Source organism: Eriocheir sinensis, chromosome 37 (genome assembly GCF_024679095.1).
Source record: "Eriocheir sinensis breed Jianghai 21 chromosome 37, ASM2467909v1, whole genome shotgun sequence".
NCBI classification, from domain to species: Eukaryota; Metazoa; Arthropoda; class Malacostraca; order Decapoda; family Varunidae; genus Eriocheir; species Eriocheir sinensis.
Window position 1 is genome coordinate 5,042,820 of NC_066545.1, and position 27,567 is coordinate 5,070,386.

At 40.9% G+C, this 27,567-nt stretch overlaps 2 protein-coding genes across 18 annotated transcripts in view; both read left to right on the plus strand.

The window, feature by feature from the left end:
- Positions 1 to 7,831: 7,831 nt before the first annotated feature.
- On the plus strand, positions 7,832 to 16,110 carry LOC127008115 (uncharacterized). Its single transcript, XM_050879721.1, has 3 exons — positions 7,832 to 7,912; positions 8,728 to 9,562; positions 13,131 to 16,110. The coding sequence occupies exons 1-3, from the start codon at positions 7,900 to 7,902 to the stop codon at positions 13,588 to 13,590; spliced, it is 1,308 nt and encodes a 435-aa protein (XP_050735678.1). The 5' UTR covers positions 7,832 to 7,899; the 3' UTR covers positions 13,591 to 16,110.
- A 2,562-nt stretch (positions 16,111 to 18,672) lies between these two features.
- The window catches only part of LOC127008120 (arrestin domain-containing protein 3-like), a 45,695-nt gene continuing 36,800 nt past the window's right edge, over positions 18,673 to 27,567 (plus strand). For 12 of the 17 annotated variants that reach the window (XR_007760815.1, XR_007760812.1, XR_007760816.1 and 9 more), the window contains exons 1-3: positions 19,227 to 19,787; positions 26,437 to 26,556; positions 27,111 to 27,257. Coding sequence is in view for 13 of the 17 variants with exons in the window: in XM_050879735.1 (XP_050735692.1) it covers positions 26,445 to 26,556; positions 27,111 to 27,257 (259 nt within the window). In the remaining 4 variants the exon portion in view is untranslated. Of the gene's footprint in view, positions 19,193 to 19,222; positions 19,788 to 19,811; positions 19,976 to 26,436; positions 26,557 to 27,110; positions 27,258 to 27,567 lie in introns of those variants that run through there. The other 5 variants (XM_050879729.1, XM_050879732.1, XM_050879730.1 and 2 more) reach the window with 4 other exon arrangements.

The following is a 27,567-nucleotide window of genomic DNA, read 5'->3' on the forward strand; positions in this document are numbered from 1 at the left end:
GCAATAGGAGCGCTGAAGTTATCCTCAAACTTTACTTAGCACTAGTTAGACCTCATCTCGATTATGCAGTTCAGTTCTGGTCCCCCTACTATAGAATGGATATCAAGATGTTAGAATCTGTACGGAGGAGGATGACAAAGATGATTCAGGGGGTGAGAAACTTGCCTTATGAAGACAGGTTGAAGCATTTAAATATACAGTCTCTAGAAAGGCGAAGGTTGCGAGGAGACTTGATCGAAGTCTATAAGTGGATGAAGGGCTTTAATAAAGGGGATGTCAATAAGATTTTGATAGTAAAAGAGCCAGGTAGGACGCGTAGCAATGGTTTTAAGTTAGACAAATACAGATTCAACAAAGACATAGGTAAGAATTGGTTCACCAATAGAGTGGTAGATGAATGGAACAGGCTTGGGAGCCATGTTGTGGGTGCCAATACCATAGATACATTCAAGAAGAGGTTAGATAAAGCCATGGATGGTGAGGTAAGGTGGGGTTGAGTGTACAGGAACTGCCTTGTATAGGCCAACCGGCCTCTTGCAGACTCCTTACGTTCTTATGTTCTTATGTTCTTATCATCCCTCCTCCTCCTCCACCTCTTCTCCTCCTCCTCATCATCATCCTACATACATACAGGCAAACCTATATCCTTCGTCCTCCGTCTCCTCCTCCTCCTCCTCCTCCTCCTACTACTACTACTACTACTACTCTTCCTCCTCCTTCTCCTCGTGCTATCTAGCTTCTTACCCTCAAATACAGCTCAGGCAATGTGGGAAGAAGGAGGGAGGGCAAAAAGAACACACGTTTCCTCGCTTTTCAGGTCGTGGAGGTGGAATAAGCCAGCGGGGAACGGAGGAGCATAGCGGCTAGTGCGGGAAATATGTTGCCGGATCAAAGAAGAGAGAGAGAGAGAGAGAGAGAGAGAGAGAGAGAGAGAGAGAGAGAGAGAGAGAGAGAGAGAGAGAGAGAATGATATAAAAATGGGGGCGTTCCTGTGTGTGTGTGTGTGAGTGTGTGTGTGTGTGTGTTTTATAGCAAAGGAGACACCCCAAGGGCACAAAAAAAATTAAACAGCAATAAAAAAAAGCCCGCTACTCGCTGCTCCTGTAAGAAAAATCCGAAGAGGTGGCCGAAAGAGCAGTCAATTACGTGTTAGCTTTCCGTATTAACTCCCTGATCTGCAGTGTATATATTTTGTTTTGGTGATAGGACAGCCGAAAAAAAATAATAGAAAGACTCACAATTTTTAAATATTTGGAAGTACGGGTGGAATTTACTACAAAAAAGGGTGGGTAGGTGTAGACAGACTACTTATAGATAGATAAACAGATAGATGGATAGATAAATACATAAACATCCATATTCAAATTCTTTCCTAAATCAGCAAAACGGATTGAAGAATATATTTAAGCCAATCCTAAATGCTTCCTTAACTAGTCCGCGAACAATAATAACAATAGCAATAATAATAGTAATAATAATAATAATAATAATAATAATAATAATAATAATAATAATAATAATAATAATAATAATGATAATAATAATAATAAAAATAATAATAACAATAATAATAATAATAATAAAAATAAATAAATAAGTAAATAAATAAACTACTCTGCAATCTGAATCCAGGAACAAAGGAAGCGAAACATGAAGCTTCGTACTCTTAAAAAAAAAAGATATAACGTGGGAAAAGGAAGGAGAAGAGAGGAATTTCAGGCAATCCAAGGAAAATACTCTTCATTGCCACACGATGCACTCAGAGGAGGAGGAGGAGGAGGTTGGACTGAGAGGGAACTGAGGTGTGAGAATTGATGGAAGTCAGTGATGGAAAGAGGATAGAGAGAGAGAGAGAGAGAGAGAGAGAGAGAGAGAGAGAGAGAGAGAGAGAGAGAGAGAGAGAGAGAGAGAGAGAGAGAGAGAGTATAAAGAGAAGGGTAAAGGAAGAGATACACTGTGTAGCTGGTAACAATTCTTCCTCCTCTTCCTAACTCCTCCTCCTCCTCCTCCTCCTCCTCCTCTTCATCCTCCTCCTCCTCCTCATGTTCATAAAGGTTAATTAAAACGCCGCAAGCAAGGTGTGCAAGAATACTTTAGTTCGGAGCCTCACGTCAATACCTCCTCCTCCTCCTCCTCCTCCTCCTCCTATCTCACTTGCCCTTATCAACCTTCCTCGCCCCTTCCAGTGTCTTCCATTCTCTCTTATTGTCCCTATCTTCCTCTCCCTCCTCCTCTTTGTCTTTTTTTCTTACATGTCGTTTTCGTCGTCTTCCTTTTCTTCCTTATCTTTCCTCCTCGTCATTAATGTTTACAGTCACTTTCATTTTCTCTCTCTTCTCTTTCTTTGCTGTTCTCGTTTCCTCTTTCTCCTTCTCCTACCTCTTCTTCTACTTCTTCTCCTTCTTCTTCTCCGTCTCTTCCTTTCTTCCTTCCTTCCTTCTTTCTTTCCTTCCCTTCTCATTTTCTTCTGCTTTCTCTCCTTCCTTCCTTCCTTCCTTCCTTCCTTCCTTTCTTCCTCCTCCTTATCTTACCTTCGTTTTCCATCTCATCCCTCCTCTCTTTCAATTTTTTCACTTCCATATTTGCAGAGAGAGAGAGAGAGAGAGAGAGAGAGAGAGAGAGAGAGAGAGAGAGAGAGAGAGAGAGAGAGAGAAGATTACCAAAGACTCAAGAACATTAAATAAAAATACTAGATGTTGAAAAATGAGAAAAGAGACGAGTGTTTATACAGAGAGAGAGAGAGAGAGAGAGAGAGAGAGAGAGAGAGAGAGAGAGAAGATTACCAAAGACTCAAGAACATTAAATAAAAATACTAGATGTTGAAAAATGAGAAACGAGACGAGTGTTTATACAGAGAGAGAGAGAGAGAGAGAGAGATGAATCCAGAACACTACTGCTGTTTTTACTACTACTACTACTACTACTACAACTACTACTACAACCACTAAATAGCAATAAAAATAATAATGATAATAATAAAAATAATAATTCAGGGCAAAGCACACGGAACAAAATTAAAAAGAAATACAAAGGAGGAGAGGATTGGAGTGTTCTTGAGTTAGCAAAGTTTGGCTGGCAACACTTGAGAGAGAGAGAGAGAGAGAGAGAGAGAGAGAGAGAGAGAGAGAGAGAGAGAGAGAGAGAGAGAGAGAGAGAGAGAGAGCAAGGATACTATCTCATAATGTGAAAGGGAGAAGAGGAAACAGAGAAAACCTCCATCCACAACTGATTTATGAAGGAAATTGTAACAAAATAAAATAAAATAAAATATAATATAACATCCGCGTAAGAGATGACTTAAAAGGGGCGTGAACAAGTGACAATAGGAAAGGAATTATCTGTTTATCTTTTTTTTTTTTCTGTCCCCCCCCCCCTCTCTCTCTCTCTCTCTCTCTCTCTCTCTCTCTCTCTCTCTCTCTCTCTCTCGCCCCCTTCACCCCCCTCACTCGGGTCGCCTCAGGTCTGGTTAGCATCTCGGTGGGGCGGAAATTATTCTGATTAATTTTAACGCTTTGAGGACCCATTTTTTTTCTCCTACTCCTTCCTCCTCTTTGTGAAACTTGTCAAGATTCTTTCGCGGGTTTTGGGGACTTGTGTGTTTTCATTAACGAACGTGACGGGCACTGAATGCATAACTGCGGGCGCGAAGGATACTCTCAAGGATGTCAGTACCCTGGGAGACCTGTTTAAAGGGACAAAATGATAAAAATTAGGGAACGCAGGCGACTCTCAATGCATTAATACGGTGGCATAAAGAAATTGGTGACGCGAAACAACTGAATGGTGCAGAGGAGTGACTTACTTGAAGGAGCAGAGGTGAGAAGAAATGGAAAGACGAATGTAGGTGAGAGGAAAAGATGTGTGTGTGTGTGTGTGTGTGTGTGTGTGTGTGATGGCTTCGTTGTTATACAGCGCAGAAACATGGCTGACAAACAAAACAAAAGGAATAGAAAAGCAGTACAACAAGCTAGTGAAATGTTTATTAGGTGTGCGTAAGAACACTAGCATGAACTTGTGTATGGTCGAAGCAGGTATTCCTCCATTGCAAAGTATTATTGAGAAAAAAAGAGGAAAATTCATTAAAACAAAGCGGGAACGAGTCGATATGAGCGAACCTTTCCATTTAGTGTATCAGCTGTGTAGAGAAGCAAACACTCCAGGTTTTCGCTTCCTTGAAAGGTTATCTATGGAGGACGAAAATACGAACCCAGTGGAGAAAGTTGCTGATTACGTTCGGATGAAAGCAGCGAGTGCATCCAAACTGAACACATACGTCACAGACATGAACCCGAATATGACAGTGCATCCAGTCTACGTCACGAAGGTGTTCATACCAGACTTTAAGCGAGAGTCATTCACAAGGCTGCGGGTGATGTCTCACAACCTTCGCGTGGAGGTTGGGAGGTGGAGCCGCACGCCGCGTGAGGAACGTGTTTGTCAGTGTAACAATACAAGTGTGCAGACTGAAAAGCATGTACTAATCGAATATTTATTATCGGAACCTTGTCGTGATAGATACCCAATGCTTAAATTTGATAGTATTATAGAGCTTCTTAATGAAAATAAATTTGTTTCAGAATTGTGCAATTATGTACATGAGGTAGTTAAGATATATGAATAGAATTTCTGATTACAATAATAACGTTGTGCCTTCTACGTATTTTTTTGATATGTATTCAATCTGGACAAAAATAGATACGTATTTATTTTTCTTTTGCATTTGTAATATGTATTTTTGTCAATAAACTACTACTACTACTGTGTGTGTGTGCGTGTATGTGTGTGTGTGTGTGTGTGTGTGTGTGTGTGTGTGTGTGTGTGTGTGTGTGTGTGTGTGTGTGTGTGTGTGTGTGTGTGTGTGTGTGTGTGTGTGTGTGAGAGAGAGAGAGAGAGAGAGAGAGAGAGAGAGAGAGAGAGAGAGAGAGAGAGAGAGAGAGAGAGAGAGAGAGAGAGAGAGATTTACATAAAAAATCAGACCTAACAGACTCCATGGTCTAGACTAGGTGGTCTGTCCTTAAACCTAAGTGAATCTACACTAATCAGATTCTGGACAGCATGTGGGTAGTTTTAAGCCACGGCGGCGGCTGAAAAAATCAGCTTGGCACCGGGCGGGGATTGAACTCGCGTCCTCCTGAACGCGGTGGTGTTACTCTGTCGATTCAGCCACCGCCGGCTCCAAAACGTTGCTTTTCTACTTTAGTTAATATTAAGTTGAAGGAAGTGACGGTCGAACTTGTTTTTAAAGGAGTCAATCGTGTTACACTGGACCACTGACGGTGGGAGCTTATTCCATTCTCGCACTACAACGTTGGTGAAGAAAAATTTGGTGCAGTCTGAATTTACTTGTCTACATTTGAGTTTTATGCCATTGTTCCTCGTTCGCAAATTGTCATCGATCATAAACAATTTTGTTCTGTCTACATTCGTGAAACCATTAAGTATTTTAAAACATTCGATCAGTTTTCCTCGGAGGCGACGTTTCTCAAGAGAGAACATGTTAAGGGTGGAAAGCCTTTCTTCGTAGGATTTGTTGCGCAAGGAAGGGATCATTTTTGTTGCCCGACGCTGAACACCTTCTAATTTAGCAATGTCCTTTGCATGGTGAGGAGACCAAAACTGTACCGCATATTCCAAGTGGGGTCTGACTAAACTATTGTAGAGCGGAAGTATTACATCTTTATTCTTGAATAAAAAGTTTCTTTTAATGAAGCCCAACATTCTGTTCGCTTTATTTGCTGCATCGATGCATTGATGTGAGAATTTGAGGTTTGACGCGATTTTGACCCCCAGGTCCTTAACGCATTGAACGCTTGTGAGTTTAACGCCGCGCATTTCATATTCGAAATTCTTATTTTTTGTTCCAACTTGAAGGACCTGGCACTTGCCTACGTTAAAGGGCATCTCCCATCTATCCGACCAAGCTGAAATTTTGTGCAAATCCTCTTGGAGGGTTTGCCTGTCTTCGTCAGTGAGAATCGAGTTACCAATCTTTGTGTCGTCTGCAAATTTACTAATGCGATTATTGAGTCCAACATCCACGTCGTTGATGTAAATAATGAAGAGCACTGGGCCAAGAACCGAGCCCTGAGGGACGCCACTAGTGACCGGCGCCCACTCTGAGTTAAATCCGTCAATCACCACTCTTTGTTGTCTGTTGCTCAACCAATTCGCGATCCATTGGTTTACTTGACCGTCAATACCTATTTGCTTTAACTTATAAAGTAATTTATGATGTGTGACTTTATTAAACGCTTTCTGGAAATCAAAATAGACTACGTCCAATGATTTGGTTACGTCATAAACTGAGAAGAGGTCGTTGTAAAAGGTCAATAGGTTTGATAGGCAGGATCTTTTGTTACGGAAGCCATGTTGTGAATCCCCAATTAATGAGTGGCTTTCGAGGTAACTCACCATTTTGTCTCTAATTATGCTCTTAAGTAGCTTACCTACAATTGAGGTTAGACTAATGGGTCGGTAGCTACCTGGTATTTTTTTGTCTCCTTTCTTAAAAATCGGTATCACGTTAGCCTTTTTCCAATCCGAAGGGACGATGCCTTGTCGCAAGGACATATTGAATACGGTTGTGAGGGAGGAGAGTATTTCGCTCTTTGTTTCTGTAAGCAGTATAGGATATACTTTATCGGGTCCGGGACTTTTATTTGTTTTAAGTGAATGGAAAGCTTTAATGAGTGAATGGAGAGAGAGAGAGAGAGAGAGAGAGAGAGAGAGAGAGAGAGAGAGAGAGAGCATGGAGGAATTTAAAGATATGGCATTCATGGGACGTACAATATTATAAGACCATAAGAACATAACGAAAGGTTTCTGCAAGTGGTCGGTTGGCCTATACAAGGCAGCGTCTGTAAGCCTAACCCCACCTAATTTCACTATCCTTGAATTTATCCAATCGTTTCTTGAATGACTCTATAGTGTTGGCACTCACAACATCACTGCCAAACCTGTTCCCCTCATCCACGACTCTATTGGTAAATCAATTCTTGCCTATCTCTTTGTTGACTATGAATTTATCCAACTTAAACACATTGCTACGTGTTCGACCCGGTTCTTTTATAAACAAAACCCCAATAACATCCCCTTATTAAAGCCTTGCATCCATTTATATACTTCAATCAAATCTCCTCTCAACATTCCCATCCTTCTGTAGGCCACGACGGAGCCCCTTCAGCGGTCCTTGTTCCTTGCAGGCGTGTACGCGGGGCAGCGCTTGAAGCACCTCCCCTTGGGCAGCCATAGTCGGCCAGCCGGTCTGTCTCACTCGCATCATGGTTGCCGCCCCCTCCCCGGCCACCTGTTCCGCCCCCTGATGAGGAAGTGATGGGCGTCGAGTTGAAAGATGGTGCCACGCGGGGACACGAAGCAACAATGACGCTTCTTCACTTCAGGTGAGAGGATGAAGCGCAAATGGTACGATTTTTAGCCTAGGACACGTACTTACGCTTCATTGTCTTTAATGAACTACATACTTATGTAATTCTGTAAACTGCTAGTCTCAGGCCAGGAGGACAAGAGTGGCTGCCCCGAGCATGAATACACAGGTGTAGTTCAGTTACACAACCATCGAGAAGGGACAGGCGAGCGGGAGGGGGCAGGGGAGCAGGGCGAGGAGTAAAATCAAAGGGTAAAAGAAATTAGTGAAGTAGAGGGAGCCAGAGGAAAAAAAAAGATTGAACAAAGCGGCACTATGATAACGAGGATGAAAAAAAATTATTGCCGCGGCACCGTGAGTGGCCAGAGCGAGTCCTTGAGGCTGGAGGTGTGTCGCTCGGGGGGCGGAGGCGATGAGAAAATGCCTTGCCGTAGCAGCGCCGCGCTGCCAGTCTCCCTCAGACCCTCCGGCAAGCAGCACCGTCACCAGCACGGTCAGTGTGGCTCTCCCTCACCATGCCGAAAGATGGTAGGTGCAGTCGGCCTTACGTGCACCACAGCTAGTGGCCGCCAGACGGGCATGTAGGAAGGCTGAGAGCCTGGCACACTGACTCTCTGCATGTTTGTCTTTATTTTAGTTTATCTGTGTGTGTGTGTGTGTGTGTGTGTGTGTGTTATATATATATATATATATATATATATATATATATATATATATATATATATATATATATATATATATATATATATATATATATATATATATATATATATATATATATATATATATATATATATATATATATATATATATATATATATATATATATATATATATATATATATATATATATATATATATATATATATATATATATATATATATATATATATATATATATATATATATATATTGATTTGTTCATTCATTAAAAAGCCAAGAGTACAACATTCCCACAATATTCTAAAAATCCTTGCTTACTTTACTCCTCCCGTAACATGTGGAGTGAAGGACAGAAGACAAACAGGAGTATCATCTCGGCGTCACTTCCATGGCCAGGCCTCCTCTGTCTTGTATTCGCCTCTGTGCTCATCTGGGGTCCACTCCATCAGCATGAACCTCGTCCACACGGTTCCCCAGCCCACAAGTGGCGCGGGCTGGCATATTATTAAACGCCATTCTTGCTTGGCTCATTCTGCTCCCCGGAGCTCCACAAAAACCATTGCTACACATATGTGCCAAAGAGCTGTGCTACGGCTTGGTTTATTGCATAACATAGTGCCAGCGTGTGGTCGAGGACACATGTGAACGAGCCTTTATTTATCGCTTTTTATCTTCCTCAGCAGTGACAAAACAGGAGGATGACGTCAACTCACCCACAGAGGAAGAGGAGGCGATGGCATCCAGTCTCTTGAAGGAGGCCCATGTGCGGGCGGCCCTCGCTGCCGACAAAGGGGTCGCCGTGCGCCTCACAGCCTGGAAGGTCGTGGACTTCAGCAAGAAGGGGGACAACTACGTTTCTGCTGTGAGCAGCGTCGAGGTCACGTACGAGTTGGACGGTCAGAGCCAGGAGGTGAGCTACATAGTGAAGCTCAACCCATGCAGGAACTCTGAGTCCTCGAAAGAATATGACACAATATTCTTTCACAATGAATCAAGCTTTTACCTCGATATCGTCACTGACATGAACTCCATCTTGAGTGACATTGGATTTAACGAACTCAAAGTCCCAAAATGTTTTCACGTAGATTTGGAAAAATATAAAGAGATCATATTTCTGGAAGATCTTCGAGTACAGGGATTCAAGATGGCTGACAGAAGACAGGGCCTGGACGAGGCCCACGTCCGGCTTGTCCTGGAGGAGTTAGCCAAGTTCCACTCCGCCTCTTTCCTCATGCAGGCCAAGGCCCCCGGAGAGGACCTTGCCTTTAGGTACCCATTCCTGCAGAGGTGCTGGCCATACATATTAAAGAACAATTCCCTAGCCCTGACATTGTTCAAGGGTAACCTGAAGTACTGCAGAGAGTTACTCCTCAAAGTTGGGGGCTACGAAAGAGCAATAAAATGGATTGATAGCGTCATTCCTTCCTTGATAGATGTCATTGATGAGCAGACGAAGAGGGGCAGGTTCAAGGTGGTGTGTCACGGAGACGTCTGGAGCAACAACACGTTGTTCAGGTGAGGAGGCCTCTTTAATAGAGTTTATCCTAACAAGTAGTTGTAGAACTTCAGAGCGGCAGATTCACTGGCTAACAGAGCCTGAGGCGTTTTGCAATGTCTTCTCCACCTTTCGCTTTTGTTCCTCTAGAGCAGTGGTTCCAAAACTGGGGGGCGTGAGCTGGATAAAGGGGGGGCGTGATTCCATCTGACAAAAATTACAGTTTTGCAGACACACACACACACACACACACACACACACACACACACACACACACACACACACACACACACACACACACACATGAAGGAGTAACACTGTTTAAATTATCCTCACGTGAGTATCAATATATATATATATATATATATATATATATATATATATATATATATATATATATATATATATATATATATATATATATATATATATATATATATATATATATATATATATATATATATATATATATATATATATATATATATATATATATATATATATATATATATATATATATATATATATATATATATATATATATATATATATATATATATATATATATATATATATATATATATATATATATATATATATATATATATATATATATATATATTTTTTTTTTTCTTCTTTTTTTACAACAAAGGAGACAGCTCAAGGGCACACAAAAAAAGAAAACAAATAATAATAAAAAAAAGCCCGCTGCTCGCTGCTTCCAAAAAAGAATCAAAAGAGGTGGCCGAAAGAAAGGTCAATTTCGGGAGGAGTGGTGTCCTGATACCCTCCTTTTGAAAGAGTTCAAGTCGTAGGCAGGAGGAAATATAGATGAAGGAAGACTGTTCCAGAGTTTACCAGCGTGAGGGATGAAAGAGTGAAGATGCTGGTTAACTCTTGCATGAGGGGTTTGGACAGTATAGGGATGAGCATGAATAAAAAGTCGTGTGCAGCGGGGCCGCGGGAGGGGGGAGGTATGCAGTTAGCAAGTTCAGAAGAGCAGTCAGCGTGGAAATATCAATAGAATATAGAAAGAGAGGCAACATCGCGGCGGAATTTAAGAGGTAGAAGACTATCAGTAGAAGGAGGAGAGCTTATGAGACGAAGAGGCTTCTACACTCTCTCTCTCTCTCTCTCTCTCTCTCTCTCTCTCTCTCTCTCTCTCTCTCTCTCTCTCTCTCTCTCTCTCTCTCTCTCTCTCTCTCTCTCTCTCTATATATATATATATATATATATATATATATATATATATATATATATATATATATATATATATATATATATATATATATATATATATATTTGGGGAGTTTTCTCGAGAGGTTAACCTACTAATTTCAAGATGCTGGCTGGTTATTTCTGGACATAATATGTTGCTGTCTATTATGGAGATCGTTTTTTTTTTGTCGGAAATCACTAAATGATTGGCTTTCAATGTCTGTTGTGCACCCGCCACCGCAGCAAAATAACTCGCAGAGAGATTCACCTACTGTGTCTATATTTCACTCACCGCTCACAAAGATCACGAGTGGACAAACTGGAACAAAACTAGGCAAATTAATGCATGCGTATTGAACAGCAGAGCAATTTATTTCTGCGAGGAGGTATTTCTCGCCACACCGCCATGCCTAGTGGACCGCTGCCGCCATGTCCCGTCCTGCTGCTCTGCATATTTCCGCCGCCCCACACTGCGTGCGTGCCGAATAAATTTAAACTATCCAAACCTAACTTTACGTATCTACCTAACGGTGGGCTTTCCTCGACCCCTTTGGACAGAAAGCAATACGGCAGTGTGTTGTATGAACACAAAATATTTCATATATGGTGCTTCGCCCCCCTCGACCCCCTTCTATTTCCCAGAAGTCACTTGTTACTACACTGCATTCAGGGAGTAAAAAGAATCCATGTTGTAAGTATTAACTTCGGCAAAGGTGGCTACCTTCTCGTGTATATATATATATATATATATATATATATATATATATATATATATATATATATATATATATATATATATATATATATATATATATATATATATATATATATATATATATATATATATATATATATATATATATATATATATATATATATATATCAGGCGGTGGCTGAGTCGTCAAAGTAACGGCCTCGTGTTCAGGAGGACGCGAGTTCAATCCCCGCCCGGTGCCACCAAGCTGGAATTTTCAGCCGCCGCCGAGTGGCTTAAAACTACCCACATGCTGTCCAGAAGACCACCTCTCAACCGGACTCTAGATTCTAGGACCAAAGATGAGCTCTGGGAGGCAGCATGAGCCAATGCAAGATGGCGCCACTATAAACACTCGCCTGCGCCAGAACAGGCTGGGACCATCAGGACCTACCGGAAAGAAGCCTTGGACCGACCATCAGGATCCACTGGGAAGAAGCCTACCAGCACAATAGGCACAATGTAAAAAATATATATATATATATATATATATATATATATATATATATATATATATATATATATATATATATATATATATATATATATATATATATATATATATATATATATATATATATATATATATATATATATATATATATATATATATATATATATATATATATATATATATATATATATATATATATATATATATATATATATATATATATATATATATATGGGGATTATTCACGAGAGGTTAAACTACTAATTTCAAGATGCTGGCTGCTTATTTCTGGACATAATATGATGCTGTCTATTATGGAGATAGTTTTTTTTTTCCGGAAATCACTAAATGATTGGCTTTCAATGTCTGTTGTGCACCCGCCACCGCAGCCGCAAAATAACTCGCAGAGAGATTCACCTTGCTTACTGTGTCTATATTTCACTCACCGCTCACAAAGATCACGAGTGGACAAACTGGAACAAAACTAGGCAAATTAATGCATGCGTATTGAACAGCAGAGCAATTTATTTCTGCGAGGAGGTATTTCTCGCCACACCGGCCCGCCTAGTGGACCGCTGCCGCCATGTCCCGTCCTGCTGCTCTGCATATTTCCGCCGCCCCACACTGCGTGCGTGCCGAATAAATTTAAACTATCCAAACCTAACTTTACGTATCTACCTAACGGGTGGGCTTCGCCCTCCTCGACCCCCCTTCCATTTGCGACAGAAAGCAATACGGCAGTGTGTTGTATGAACACAAAATATTTCATATATGGTGCTTCGCCCCCCTCGACCCCCTTCTATTTCCCAGAAGTCACTTGTTACTACACTGCATTCAGGGAGTAAAAAGAATCCATGTTGTAAGTATTAACTTCGCCAAAGGTGGCTACCTTCTCGTGTATACTATCCTTATATATATATATATATATATATATTATATATATATATATATATATATATATATATATATATATAATATATATATATATATATATATATAATATATATATATATATATATATATAATGATGATGGAAAGATAGACATATACTGTTTACCATAAAAGAAAATTCTATATTAGCTGGTACGTTTTGACGAGTCTAAGGGACAAAGGATACGTTGTCACTGCCACTGATTCTCCGGCTTTTCCGTCTCCCTCGCAGGTACGATGAGGGCGGCCGCCCCGTGGAGGTCATGCTGCTCGACCATCAACTCAGCAACCACTCCTCCCCGGCTTTCGACCTCAACTTCCTCTTGTACACCAGCACCACAGGGGAGGTCAGGCAGCCCAACCTGGACGCCTTCCTATCCACCTACTACGACACTCTTGTCAAGGTCCTGAAGCAGGGTGATCTTGAGCCTCCCTTCACGCAGGCGCAGCTTCTTCAAGAGTTTAGAGACATGAGCGGGGCTGGGGCGATCTTCGCCATGGTTTTTATACCCTTGGTGATCGTGGAACCCGAGAATGCGCTGGACATTAATGCATGTACTGACGACGGCGTCGATGAAATGTTGCAGGACTCACAGACCAAGTCGCTGGAGGCACAGGTAAAAGACCCATTGATTCGCCAGAGATTTTTATCAATGTTCGATGACATGATGGAGGCTGGACTGTTCCCCTGAGCGGTGCACGGCGCCTCGTGGACGCTGAGTGAAGGTGACGGACATTTTGGAAGAAATTACTTACGTCGCTTGACATGAAGAGACTTCCATTCTCGCCACTTCGAAGAGGGAGAGTGGAGGGTCTGTAGTTAATCTCAGAGCCACAGAACGGGAGAGTTTGACCAACTTGATCACAGGCGCCATGTTGTTACCAAAAGATTCGCGCGCAATTCAGATTGATGCTGATTTTTTTTTTTTTTTTTTTTTTGTGTGTGTGTGTGCTGTTGGTATCGTCAGGGTCTCCAAGAAGTACCTGAAGCACAAAAAAAAAAAAAAATGTATCAGCATCAACTTGAATTTCGCACGAATCTTTTGGTAACAATATGGCGCCTGTGATGAAGTTGGCCAACACTCCAATTCTATGGCTCTGGTTGCACTCTCCTTTTTTTATAGCGAACTCGGATATCACAGAGGGGGTGCGCCACACTTCCTACACGTCCTACAACTACAACTTTATCAGTTTTTAGAATAGTGACACATTTCGTACTGAGTTACAGCCTATCTCGTACACACAAAAATCTATTCAGTCACAATTTCTACACGGTTCCAGCCACATTTCCTACACCAAGAAAGGTAGCGAACTCGCGTCGAGTCGTGTTTGACACGAAAGAAAGAAAGGCAAGGAAGGACTACATTAACTTTTCCCCCAGCTACGGAGCGATGGCGTTTTGGGACCCTTTGCTCCACTGCGGTCATCCTGGGCAGGACAGTGGTTCTTCTGCCCTGCCGACACGCTGCCTCCTGTACAGATTGTATAGCTACTATTTTGGCAGCAGCATATTATTACCCTGTAAAATCTCCCTCTTGTTGTAATGTCATTCATGACAGGCTTGAGGTATTCATTTAAAGAGTTCCTTTGAAATCCGTGTGCTCACGAAATCGACTTTTGACTTGTTTTACAGTTTCATTTCATAAACGCATGTTGTTAAGAGAAAAAGTCTCTCTTAATATTCTCCAGCGTTTGTACTCCTGCTTTTATAATGCAGTTGTGTTTCCTCTGCAAAAAAATCGCATTCGTTTGCACTTTACTTTTGTACACTCCACGTGACAGCATAATTTATTAGTAGGAGTTACGCCGGAGGCCACATTAGGAGATAAGCTGGGTGCTTCTTGTTTGCGTAGGAAATATGCTGGATACTGTGTGTTGGGTAGGAAATTTGATAGATTGTGATTAAGTAACGTGGGAATACTCCAGCTTTTTGTAGTTTTGTAAGAGATATGACTACGCCCCATCACAAATATTTCCCAAGAGCAAAATGTTCTGATATATTTTGTCCCCTAAAATATATAAAAAATATATCCGCCTTACCCTAATCAGTGTGTCATTTGCTGTTCATAATTCATAAAAATACTGAAAATATCAGAAAACCCTTTTAGCATGTTTCTTAAACATTTTTTAAATGTTTCTTAAACATTATTAAAATGTTTCTTAAACATTTTTACTCGTGAACATTTTTCGGTTTAATGCCCCCATCCATTGCAAAGCTGCAACAATGAAGTAGACCGCACGGGCTATAGTGGCCCGATTTGCGGGTAATCGTCAACAACCCTAGACATCCCGTCTGGGCTATTTTGCCCGTTTTGGTAAAATATTTTTCTTCAATAATTTTCATTACTATAAAATTTTCGCTGATTGTAAATACTTTTCTATAACATTTATAGGAATTGTTTGTCAGAGAAGTAAATTTTCCTCATAAACTATACTAAATGCATAGTGAACTACTATAATTATATAGGCTGTTGTGCAGGCACATGATAAAAGTCCTTGTTTTTTTATCATTTATTATAACATGTATAGAAAAAAATTAGCAATAGACGTGTCAGGCGTCTCACATCCACTTGGAAAGATGGACATCCATTACTGGGCACTTGGTGGGGTCTGCTGGTGGAGTGGAGCCATGTAGTTCCCTGTGTCTGATAGACAAAAGCGTGACGGCAGGTAACGTATCTACGTGAACAGGTGGATATCTCCCTTCTGACATGGGGACGTAGTGGGGCATGTGGTGGACGGTGTGTCCTGCCTCTCAGCGGAAGTTGTGATTGATGCCCTCTGCCCCCACTTCGGTAGGGAGATATGTGAAGCAAGGGAGCTCCTGGTGGGCCTGGAGACTTCTGCCTTGGTACCTTTAATGAAATTACTGAGCTTCTTTTATTAAATGCCTGAATCCCTATAATTATATGTCAGGAGTTCCTTTAAATGTCTGAGTTCGTCTAAATTTACCCGTAATTTAATGACTGAATCACTTTTATTAAATGTCTTGAGTGCCTGTAATTAAACGTCAGAAACCACTTTATTAGATTTCTGAGTTCTTTTAATTTTATTTGGTCTTATTTACTTATTTGTTGTTACCCATTTTATTTTTTGTTTGTATTTATTTATCTACTTATATCGTATTATATTCCTGTATATCAATTATATATTATTCAATTTTATTAATTTTCAGACCCCCCCAAAAAACAAAACATGGAGCATAGGTCCCCGTTTTGAAATTTATAACATTAAAAAGGTTACAAACCAATTTGGGCATCAGTTTCCCTTTTCTTTTTTTTTCTTTTTTACATCGAAAAGGTCACCAAAAAAAAAAAGAGAAAAAAAAGGGCAAAGGATTCGGGTTTTTTTTTTTTATAACAAATATTCACTGTCAGCACGTGAAATAATCAAATACATAATCACAATCATATATCATTATCATATATACCATATAACCATAATAATAATTAGGCCATAATAATCTTTAAGGTTAAGTAAACGGGCAAAAAATCCCGCCGCGCGTGGTATACTCGCATCTCTCGTATTGAGCCCACAGGATGCATGCACACTAAATGTCGGCCACCAAATTCCTTATTTCCTTCCATCCCACGCTCATTTCACTCATATCAGCGTGCAGTACAACTCTTTGATCATGTCCTTTAAGGTTTTGGTAAACGTGTCTCCGTTGTGTTAGGTGTGTGGGAATCGAGAAGAGGAGCAACTTTACAAAGTCCGCTGACTTCCGACTCTCGGCCTACACTGCCGCCCGCATTTTTTCGCTCCCAACAGAGCCGCCAGTTGGACTATCGTCTGTTCAGAGCATGAAGGCGGTTCAGGGTGGAGCTGGTATCGTCGTTTACCTCTAGCAATGCTGCCAAATCAACCTTCGTACATGCATCTCTCTCTCTCTCTCTCTTATTTCCCATCCATGTGCTATTTGAAAGTGATATTTTATATATTCTGTTTATAGTAAAGGAAGCTACATAGTAAAATGCGTGTCGATGTTTAGGATTATAACAACGATTTGTATAAATTCTATGACATGTGGCAGAGATTTTTTTCCCATGATGCCACGTTTTGGTGGTGGTGGTGGTGGTCGGCGTGTCCCCTTAGGTCCCTCCCCCGGGTCGAGAGGGAGAGAGAGAGATAAACAGGTGGGTTGTGGGTGGGTAGGTAGGGAGACGGTGCTAATCTGATAATTGGCGGTTGAACTGGCAGAGCCGCACCCATGGGAATTCAGGAATCTGCCACATCTTGAACCGCCTTCATGCTCTGAACAGACTGTAGGAACTGCCGCAGACATGCAAAAAGTGCTCCAAACAATCTTGGTTTAACCTATTGGTAATATGTATGTTACATTATATTCGTTCTAAAGCATTCCCATCACCCTGGGCAGAGCAGAAGATGAAATTAACAATTCTTTTTGAAATGGATAAAAGCCATTAGCTCTACAGACTCATTGTTACTGCTGTGCACATCATGTTCTGCAATAATTTATTTTGGTTAGGCAGAGGTGACCCATATACATTTGTCCCGTGTGCTTGACCTGTGGAGCAGGTTGAGTCGGGACGGAGCTTGGACGGGTTGAGGGGCGTGGGACGTCACTGCTCAAGAATGTACGTACCTCATTTCCGGGCAAGGGTGGTTTGATCTACCACAGGTCGCCGCACAACTCGCCGTGTGGTGGAAGGCCGGACGTCGACCACGGCCAATGACAGATGAAAAGTGGACGGCGAACATCAGCGACCTCCTACTATCTGACGGCAACCAGACGGCGTCCGCTCGCCATCCGGTCGCCGTTCAACAGTTGATGGTCAGCTGTCGGCCACCGGTGGCAGTCCGCTTGCCGTCCAGACGCAGTCCATTCGGCCACCGGACGGCAACCTTTTTTACGACCGGCAGCGACCTGAAAGGTTGGCTTGAGGTTTTAGAACAGCACCTAAAACCGACCTTTTCGGTCGCACGGCGGACGGAGACACATGACGGTCGCACGCACGACCATGTGAGACCTCCCGCGACCTGCAGGTCGCTGGAGGTCGTCAGTAGATCGCACAGCCAGTGTGACTGGGCCTTTAATTAGCACTTATAGTTAGATCTCATTTCGATTATGCAGTTCAGATTTGGGCAACCTTCTACTGAATGGATATCAAGATGTTAGAATCTGTACCGAGGAGGATAACACAAATGATTCAAGGGATGAGAAACTTACCTTATGAAGATGGACTAAGGCATATAAATTTACATTCTGTAAAATGGCGAAGGCTACGAGGAGACTTGATGGAAGTTTATAAATGGATGAAGGGCTTTAATAAAGGAGATATTAATAGAGTTTTGGTTGTAAAAGAGCCAGTTAGGACACGTAGCAACGGTTTTAAGTTAAATAAATTCAGATTCAACAGACATAGGCAAGAATGGTTTACCACTTGAGTGGTGGATGAATGGAACAGGCTTGGCAGTCATATTGAGTGCCTACACATTCAAGAAGAGGTTGGATAAATTTATGGATAGTGAGGTAAGGTGAGATTATGCTTAGAGGAGCTGCCTTGTACAGGCTAACCGGCCTCTTGCAGACCTCTTACGTTCTTGTTGTTCTTATGTTCTAAATTTCTTTAATACTCTCTCTCTCTCTCTCTCTCTCTCTCTCTCTCTCTCTCTCTCTCTCTCTCTCTCTCTCTCTCTCTCTCTCTCTCTCTCTCTCTCTCTCTCTCTCTCTGTGGAAAAAGAGCAGATCGATAAAATAACACGAGTTAGCTGAACGCATAAAGTGGACTGTGTAAACGTTGAAAGTGGGCGAATCAGATAAGATACGAGAATTATTCCCTCTGAGTCGACGGCGCCGAGCGTTAACAGATTGTCGCACTTGGCACATTGTATTTTCCTTTTTCTTATCCATAACTATTGCAAAAAACATCAATAATAAACAATTCTGGCCTAAAGCTGTGCCCTCACCCCGCCAGATATTATCATACTCAAAACATTGCAGTTATTATCAGTTTCAGGCCCAAAACTGTCGTGACCGCACAAATAACAATATCCAATTAAAATTATCGTTAAAACCATAAATCATTGGTGTCTTTGCTATAGTTATGGGTCAGAAACCAAAAAATACGATGTTTTGAGCAAGGATGAGGATATGGTTTTGAGTACGATAATTTGGTAAGCTGCAGTGAGGTGGAGGACCCTGGAGGAGGAAGAGACGGAGGACACACAGCTGTTGGTCTTCCTTCCCTGTGGTGTGAGCAGCGTGGCGGTCCCCTGCAGCCTCCCCGCGGCCTATGGAGTGACCAGGGAGCCGGGCAGTGTGGGATAAGTGTTAGTGCGGGGCTCGGCGGGAAGGAGGGCATGAGGGGCGGGAAGCGGCTGGTGGTGGTGGTCTGCCCGCTGATGTCACTCTTATCGGGCCTGTTACTCTTATTTTCTGTCACTCACATCCTTTTATTTCATCTCTTTTGTCTTGCTTTCTTCTCCGCCTGCTCCTCACCTCCCCCTCGCATGTGTCGCCCTGCACACACACACACACACACACACACATCGTTTCCGCTAGTTCCGTTTCATTACACTAAAAGCTTTTCTCTATTAATGTTTTGACTCTACAAGGGCATGGCGAGGCAGGCAGGAAAGAGTAAGAGTGTATTTGTTCTTTTCTGGACTTATTGAATTATTCCAAGACTAAAAGAGTACATTAGCAGGCAACTGAATTATACCAACAGAAAAAGAATACATTAGCAGGCAACCATAAGAATCGTGTCCTTGGCAGTGGTGTATACGTTCATTAGGGGGCGTGGTGTGTGTGTGTGTGTGTGACTGTGTGGGCAGTATTTCAGTGTGTGTGTGGGTGTGTTGTGCGGCAGCCGGCAAGACTTACCACAACTGCTTGCTCTTGGAGCCACTCAGACACGTGCAGGAAGTGAGTTACTCCTGTCATTTGTAATTACTCAATGGTTATGTAAAGATTAGGTGAGGGAGGCCACTGCCTGAAGCATGGTGCGGCAGGCCGCCCAGCCCTGTTATGTAAGAGGGTGTTGGCAGCGACCTTGATGTATGAATAGGCATTGCCGGGGGAGTCATTTCCTTACTACTTTTTGAAACACGAAGGTAAGCTGCCATTTCCTCCTGAGTAGGGTTAGTTTGGTACATTTATTAGCTATTGTCATTGGAAGATAATCATTAATGGGGACAGTGTTGTCAATTTGAAGGAGATGGTGTTTTTATTTTATATTAAGAGAACTGTATTGAGAAGGTAAATGTATGTAGGAGGCATAATTTTGTTTCATACTGTAGCTGGTTAAGTGTAAGGTTTTATATGATATAACTATATTTTATGATTATATATATTTTAGTATACAAGAGAGTTATATGTATTCTGTATGATAGAATAAACCCTTAGACTGCAAAAAGTACCAAAGTATGAATATAGAACTGAACATATTGTTACCTGAATAAAAGTGTATATGTAACATAAATTAGGCAAGTACGGAAGTAAGAATTATTACTTATGAGTAGTACTATTGTGACAGTTAGGCAGAGAAAGACTAAAAAGGGAAGCAATACACAAAAAGTTGATGATTTTTTGCAATGAATTTCTGGGAACTATCAGTACATTCAAACAAAAAGTTTATTAAACAATTTCTTGTAGTTCACCCTGTCATAGGCCTTGCTGGCATCCAGGAAGCAATGGTAGACAGATGAACTTGAAATCCAGTACAAAATTATATGCTTCAATGACCACACACACATCTCAGTGCTGTGCCCCTTCTTATAACTGAACTGATTGTTCCGTGCATACAAAGTCTTCTTGGCAGTGTAACATTGGTAAATCTTAGGAATAGCAGCTCCTAGCGGGTGCGTGTTTAGAGCTCTGATATTTACGGATGATGAGAACTCCATTGAGGAATTGGATATAATGGCTCCCCTTGGTAGAAGTGACCATATCGGCTTGACGTGGAAGACTTTACTGAAAGGACAGACAGCCGAGATGATCTAAATTTTTGGAAAGGGAAATACAAGGAGTTAAATGAGAGGCTAATCTGCATAAACTGGGATACCTTGTTTGGTGATTGTGATATAAATGAAATGTGGAGGAAGTTTACAAGATGTGTGTGGACATTATGCGAGACTTGGATTCCACTAGTTAAGAGGTCGAGGAAGAGGAAGATGCCCGGATGGGTGACACAAGAGGTAAAACGTGCTAGCAGACACAAAAATAAACTGTTCAGAGTATATAAAAGAACGAGACGACTTATTGATTGGGAAAAATACACTGATATGAGAAATAGAACAACAGACTTGTGTAGAAAGGCTAAGTTAGACTATGAGAAGAAACTGATCATGTCATTTAAGGATAACCCTAAAAAGTTCTATGGATATGTAAGAAACAAACAGAAGATTAAAGTTGGAGTTTCTCAAATTGATAAGGGAGGTGGATCAATGACGGCATCAGATAAGGAGGCAGCAGAGGTTCTTTGTAAATTTTTCAAGTCCGTTTTTGTAAAAGAAGCAAACAACACATTGCCAGATTTTGACCTTCAGTATGATGGCCCCAAAATTGATACTGTAAACATTACTGAGGTGGATGTGAAGAGCAGACTTGAGAAACTGAAGGAAGACAAGTCACCTGGTCCTGATAAGTTTCATCCAAAATTGTTGAAGGGATGTGCTGCAGGTCTAGCTAAGCCACTGTGTATGCTTTTCAACAAATCTTTATACGACAGTAAGCTGCCAGATGAGTGGAAGAGGTTGGTACCAATTTTTAAGAAAGGGTCTAGAGTGAGCCCTGGCAACTACAGGCCTGTAGCCTTAACAAGTATTGTGGCTAAGATCATGGAAGGGATTGTTAGGGATGTTATCATGAAGCATTTGATGTCTGAAAACTTATTGAGTGCACAACAACATGGGTTTAGACAAGGCAGGAGTTGTTTAACAAATTTGTTAGAAACACTGGAAAATTGGACTGAAGCTTTGGATATGGGACATGATATTGATGCAGTGTATTTAGATGTTAAAAAGGCATTTGACACAGTACCTCATAAGCGTCTGCTCTACAAAATGGAAGCATATGGGATAAAGGGTTTGCTGATACGGTGGATTGAAGACTTTCTGATGGGTAGGGAAATGAGAGTGGGAGTCCATGGTGAATATTCAGACTGGTGCAAAGTTGATAGTGGAGTGCCTCAGGGCTCAGTGTTGGGCCCAACATTATTCTTAATATTTGTGAATGACATACCTAGCGAAGTGAAATGTCAAGTCAAGATGTTTGCAGACGACACTAAAGTTTGGAATGTACTTAGAACAGATCAAGATGTTAAGGATTTACAAACTGACATGGACACTTTACAAGACTGGTCAACTAAGTGGCTTCTAGACTTTAATACTGAAAAGTGTAAGACTCTACATATGGGAAGTAATAATGTCCAGCATGATTATTTCATGAGTGTTGGTGGTGCAAGACATGGTTTGGAAAAGGTGGAGGTGGAAAAGGATTTAGGTGTACAGATCAGTAGAGACTTGAAACCCAGTAAGCAGTGTTTGAAAGCAGCAAAAAGGGCAAATAATGTGTTACGTTCTCTTAAAAGAAGCTTTGTATGCATTGAAAAAGACGGCTTTCAAATTCTGTATAAGTGTTATGATCTTGAATACTGTGTACAAGCCTGGGCACCTTACTATCGTAAAGACATAACCCACCTTGAAAGAATTCATACAAAACTGGTGAAAGGACTGCAACATCTGACGTATGAAGAAAGACTAGTTGTACTGGATATCCAGTCTCTGGAGAGGTGGAGACCTCATAGAAACCTACAAGGTACTGACAGGGAAGGAATCAATCGAAAGTGCACAGTTCTTCACGCCTGCAGCATCTACACACCTTCGGGGAAATGCCATGAAGCTGTTCAAATCAAGATCCAAACTACTGCTACGCCAAAATTTTTTCAGTCAGAGGGTGGTTAACCAATGGAACAAGTTGCCACAGCACGTCATACAGGCAAGCTCGGTGAATGTGTTTAAGTCCAGACTCGACAAGTACCTTAAAGACATGGGTTTATACTATTAGGCCAGGCCTACAAAATAACCCATAACCCTTAAGTGTAAGTAAGTGTAAGCTCGATATGGTGGTAATTACAACATTTCTAGCACGTACAACGGGGTTTTGACAAGTGGACAGGCGTGTTTATGTCCCAAGGGGTGTATTTTTCCACGCTGGCCTCACGATTTCTTTCAAGTCGATGGGCGATGAGACTGCAAGCTCCGGGGTGAAGAAAGGGAAGAGCCCGCGCGGAAAAAATACACCCCTTGTGACATAAACACGCCTGTCCGCTTGTCAAAACCTCGTCGTACGTGCTAGAAATGTTGTAATTACCACCACACCGTGCCCTAAAGGCGCACCCGCTAGGAGCCGCTATTCCTAAGATTTACCGTGGCAGGTACTATGGCAATGGGCCTATAGTTTCTAACATTATCACTGATCTTTACCTTGCTCTTTAGTAAAGGCACGAGTACCACTGCCAAGACCAAACAGGATATGTACTGGTGACAGATACAGGCTGTTAACCCGGTAGCAGCGGGGATCATGTTTCTTAATGGTCCCTCCAAGTGAGAAAAATGAGAAAAAATCACCCCTCACACAAACCATTTCATAATATATATCAAAGCATTTGTGATCAGATGATGTATCATCTATTTTGGGGGGGTTATATCATGGCACAAATTTGGCCCGATGCTGCTACACAGTAAAGCCACAAATTTGGCCCGTTGCTGTTACCGGGTTAAAGAGGCAGAGCCAAGAGATCAGGCTGAAAGGTGATGACTTGAAGATGCCAAAAGAGAGTACACCCCCCCAGTATTTCACTGCTAGGGAGCTATTGCAGGATGAATCTCATCTTGCTGTGGTCCACACTGAAACCCGTCCAACATCACCTCACTAATCTCACCCCAAAGAGCACTCTCCCCCCTTTTAGCATTGGCCCACAAGTTGGCAATATCTTCCTCTCACATAACCTAATATACATGTAAATGGAGCATGTATGAGTCAGGAGTTGTGGGTCGCAGGTTGCACCAAAAGCCAGCGGTGTCTCCAGCAGCCAACTAGCTGCTTGGTGCTTTTCCTCATGAGCTTGTAAAGGATTCCCTTGCAGTGCTGTGTGCCTCTCACACCATCACATTCCATCCTCCTCTTGCACATGCCAAATACAACCTCACCACCATGTATTAGGCACTCTATCAGTCAGGGTTGGGTCCAAGTACAAGTACTGTCACTTTGCTATGTACTTAAGTCCAAGTACATGCCATTGTACTTAAGTACAAGTACTTTGTGATAAAAAAAGTTCCTGTCAAAGATTCGTAAAGCATGAAAGTTAGTAGTTTTTGTGTACGTATTCACGTTAACCCTGGAATGCATACATTGGGTGAAATTCACCACAGCTTTTTGTCTCCCCTCTGTTGACAAGTGATAAGGAAGGGTACGCAGCTGCCCTTCCACGTATTTTCAGTTCCCCATAGCCTCTTGCCGTGAGAGGAAGTGGGCATTTTCTTTCTCCCATATTTTATTTATGATTGCTGTCAATTTCACCCAATGTTTACACTCAGTCGAGGAGAAGGTGACAGTTGCAAATATTAGGCGAAATTCATCGTAAGGGTAGTGAGGCAACCAGCGTGAGTCTCCAAGGACCAACAACAATCGCTATTGTAGCTATTGCCCTTCGAGCCAATATTTATTGTGTTAGGGAATTTAAGGTTTAATCATTGATAAAATAATGTTAATTTTTGTTCTTTCAAAACAAAATAAAAATAACTTATTATCTTTGTACGGTGTTTATATTTTGCTTGTAAATGAAGTGAGAGTTGTATTTTCATACTTTGATTTTGGATTTGATAAATAGTGAAAGTAACATTTTTTCATCATTTTCTTAATATTGGGTTAAATTCACCCATTGTTTGCAGATGCATCACAAAAAATATTGTTTGCATTTAAGAGTTAATGAGACATAATAATATTAAACTACAATATCATAATACTCAATGTACGTATTTACCCAATAGTATCACCACAGAGTTCACTAGAATCTATATACAGTATATAACTTTTGATTAAATACAATGTACTTGTTTATACTTGAATGTAGGCAACACTTGTAAAGATTTGTGCTATCCTCCATTATGCTGTTTTTATACAGTGGATGGTGCCTGTTTACAAGTAAATGGTACATTGAGCAAGAGGGGTATGTGATGTCACTTTGACTCTTTACTATATATATATATATATATATATATATATATATATATATATATATATATATATATATATATATATATATATATATATATATATATATATATATATATATATATATATATATATATATATATATATATATATATATATATATATATATATATATATATATATATATATATATATATATATATATATATATATATATATATATATATATATATATATATATATATATATATATATATATATATATATATATATATATATATATATATCTGCAATAACTGTAATGGACCATGCACATGTGGAAAGCCACCAAAAGCTCACTTGGTTAGTGAGTTACCACTATAGCTGATGGTAGGCTGGTAGTGTGGCATCTCCCTGGTCTCTGGTCTCAGGTTTGATCTCCAGCAGAGAAAAGTTTATTTCTTCCCTTCCCTGTATGGCTGGATAAATTTTTCATGTTTTCATTGAAGTAGAATATTCTAATTATGGTGGTACTCTGTAGCTCCTGTGGTGGGAAGATGTCTGAAGATCATCCTGGAAAGGATGTTTTATGTTACCTAAAGAAAATTATATAAGGAATGAAATTCAAAGAACACAAAAATTGATCTAAAAGGGAAAGGGAAGCCTCTGGTTCTTCTTGGTCTCCTGGCGCATGGGCTCAGGTCCTGGCCGAGGAAGGACTGTTATTCTTGCAGTCTGGGTTCCCTTACTGACAAAAATGAATTTCATGTGTTTTGAAAGTAATATAAACTATCTCAGGACTTTAGTTAATATTATATCATAGCCACAGTCTTGTTGTCACCTCCTGCTGCTAATGTAGTCTTTTACTGAGGAAGGACAGGCTTTCATGACCTCAAAGCATGTAGTCAGCATTCTTGCATTCCCAAAACTGAAAAGTTCTAGACTATGACAGTTTAGTAAAACCTACACTGGGAAAATATTATTTCAGTAAAAGTACCCAAACACAAAATAATGTACTAAAAGTAATATACTCTGCATGGGAGAGCAGAAGGTATAGAATGTAGTTTGGATATTTTATAAGAATACAGAATAACAATTTTGTGTTGACTGTATAATGAAGGTTAAATAGGTGGCAGGGAGAACACAAAAAGGCAGACTGATACGACCCAGGAATACATACATGTAGAGAGGTAGGAGGGGGTGTGAATGTTGCTAAAAAAGTTTGTGTAAAGAGGCAGAACTGAAGACTTCTACCATGGCCATTGCCTGAAGGGAAGATCTTGAGGGGTACAGGCCATCAGAGCTATTGATAGATAGAGGCAACATTTGCTACTGGTTCACTGAGCACTTGTTCTAACAGGACTCAGGATGCCGACTTCAATTGCTGTGGTGTTCGACAACCCGTCAGCAGTCTACTTTACCGGCCAGACCATCACCGGCTATGTCCAGGCAATATGTGATAAGCCGAAGAAGTGCAGAGGTGAGTGTTGTGGTCTACATGTTGATACTGTGAGATACAGTTGACTGTCCAGTCCTGGTATAATTTGGGCACTGATGATACAGTTGACTGTCCAGTCCTGGTATAATTTGGGCACTGATGGTCATTTTAGTATCAGCAGGTTTTGACTTGTGTTGCAGTACAGCTAACCAGTACTCAGTTGGCAGTGTAAACAGTATTTTAGAATTTCAGTATACGTATATGGGTATTATTTTGGATATATTTTTCAGATTTGTGTTTAGGACTTCTTTTGTAATTATGATAAGAACTTCATATTGATGATAATTTAAAGTAAGTTAGCCATTTTCTCAATGTTCATTTAACTTCTGAAGCAGAGAGTCACAAAGAGCAGATTGTAGCAATAAAATAGCAACTTAGTGGTTTTGCAGGTGTACCTTTTCATCTCTTAACAGCACTTTTTGTAACATGATCCTCTCTATCCTCTGTAGCCTGCCCATTGCTGTTCTATCTTCTTATTTGCCTCATGTATACCACTCAACCCTAATGTGCGTATGCTTCCTTGTTCTCCTCCCCAGGCATTGAGGTGGAGTTCAAAGGCTATGCAAAGGTTCACTGGACTGAAAGGACGACCACTGGCACGGGAGATGACCGCAAAACCGAGACCCGCCACTACACCAGCCAGGAGAAGTACTACGAAATGAACTACTGGGTGTGGGGCAATGGTGGGTTACCAAAGGACTGGCTGTCTTGATGGCTGGATGGCGGGTGGTTAGGATGGAGCAACCAGTGGCAACGTTTCTGTTCTTTCGTGTGCTCTCCACTCAGAAAATCTGGAATGGTGTGATGTCTTCCATTTTCTTCTGTCCTCTGTTATTGTGTTTTTCAAAGGGGAGTATCAGAACAGGTCATCCATTTTTTCAAATGAATTTTTTCAATAATGCTTTGCAAGATTTTTTTAACAGCTTTCAAGGATTGGTCAAGAAACCTTAAAACTTCTTGGGCTATCAATCAATAGTTACCATTTTAGTGTAC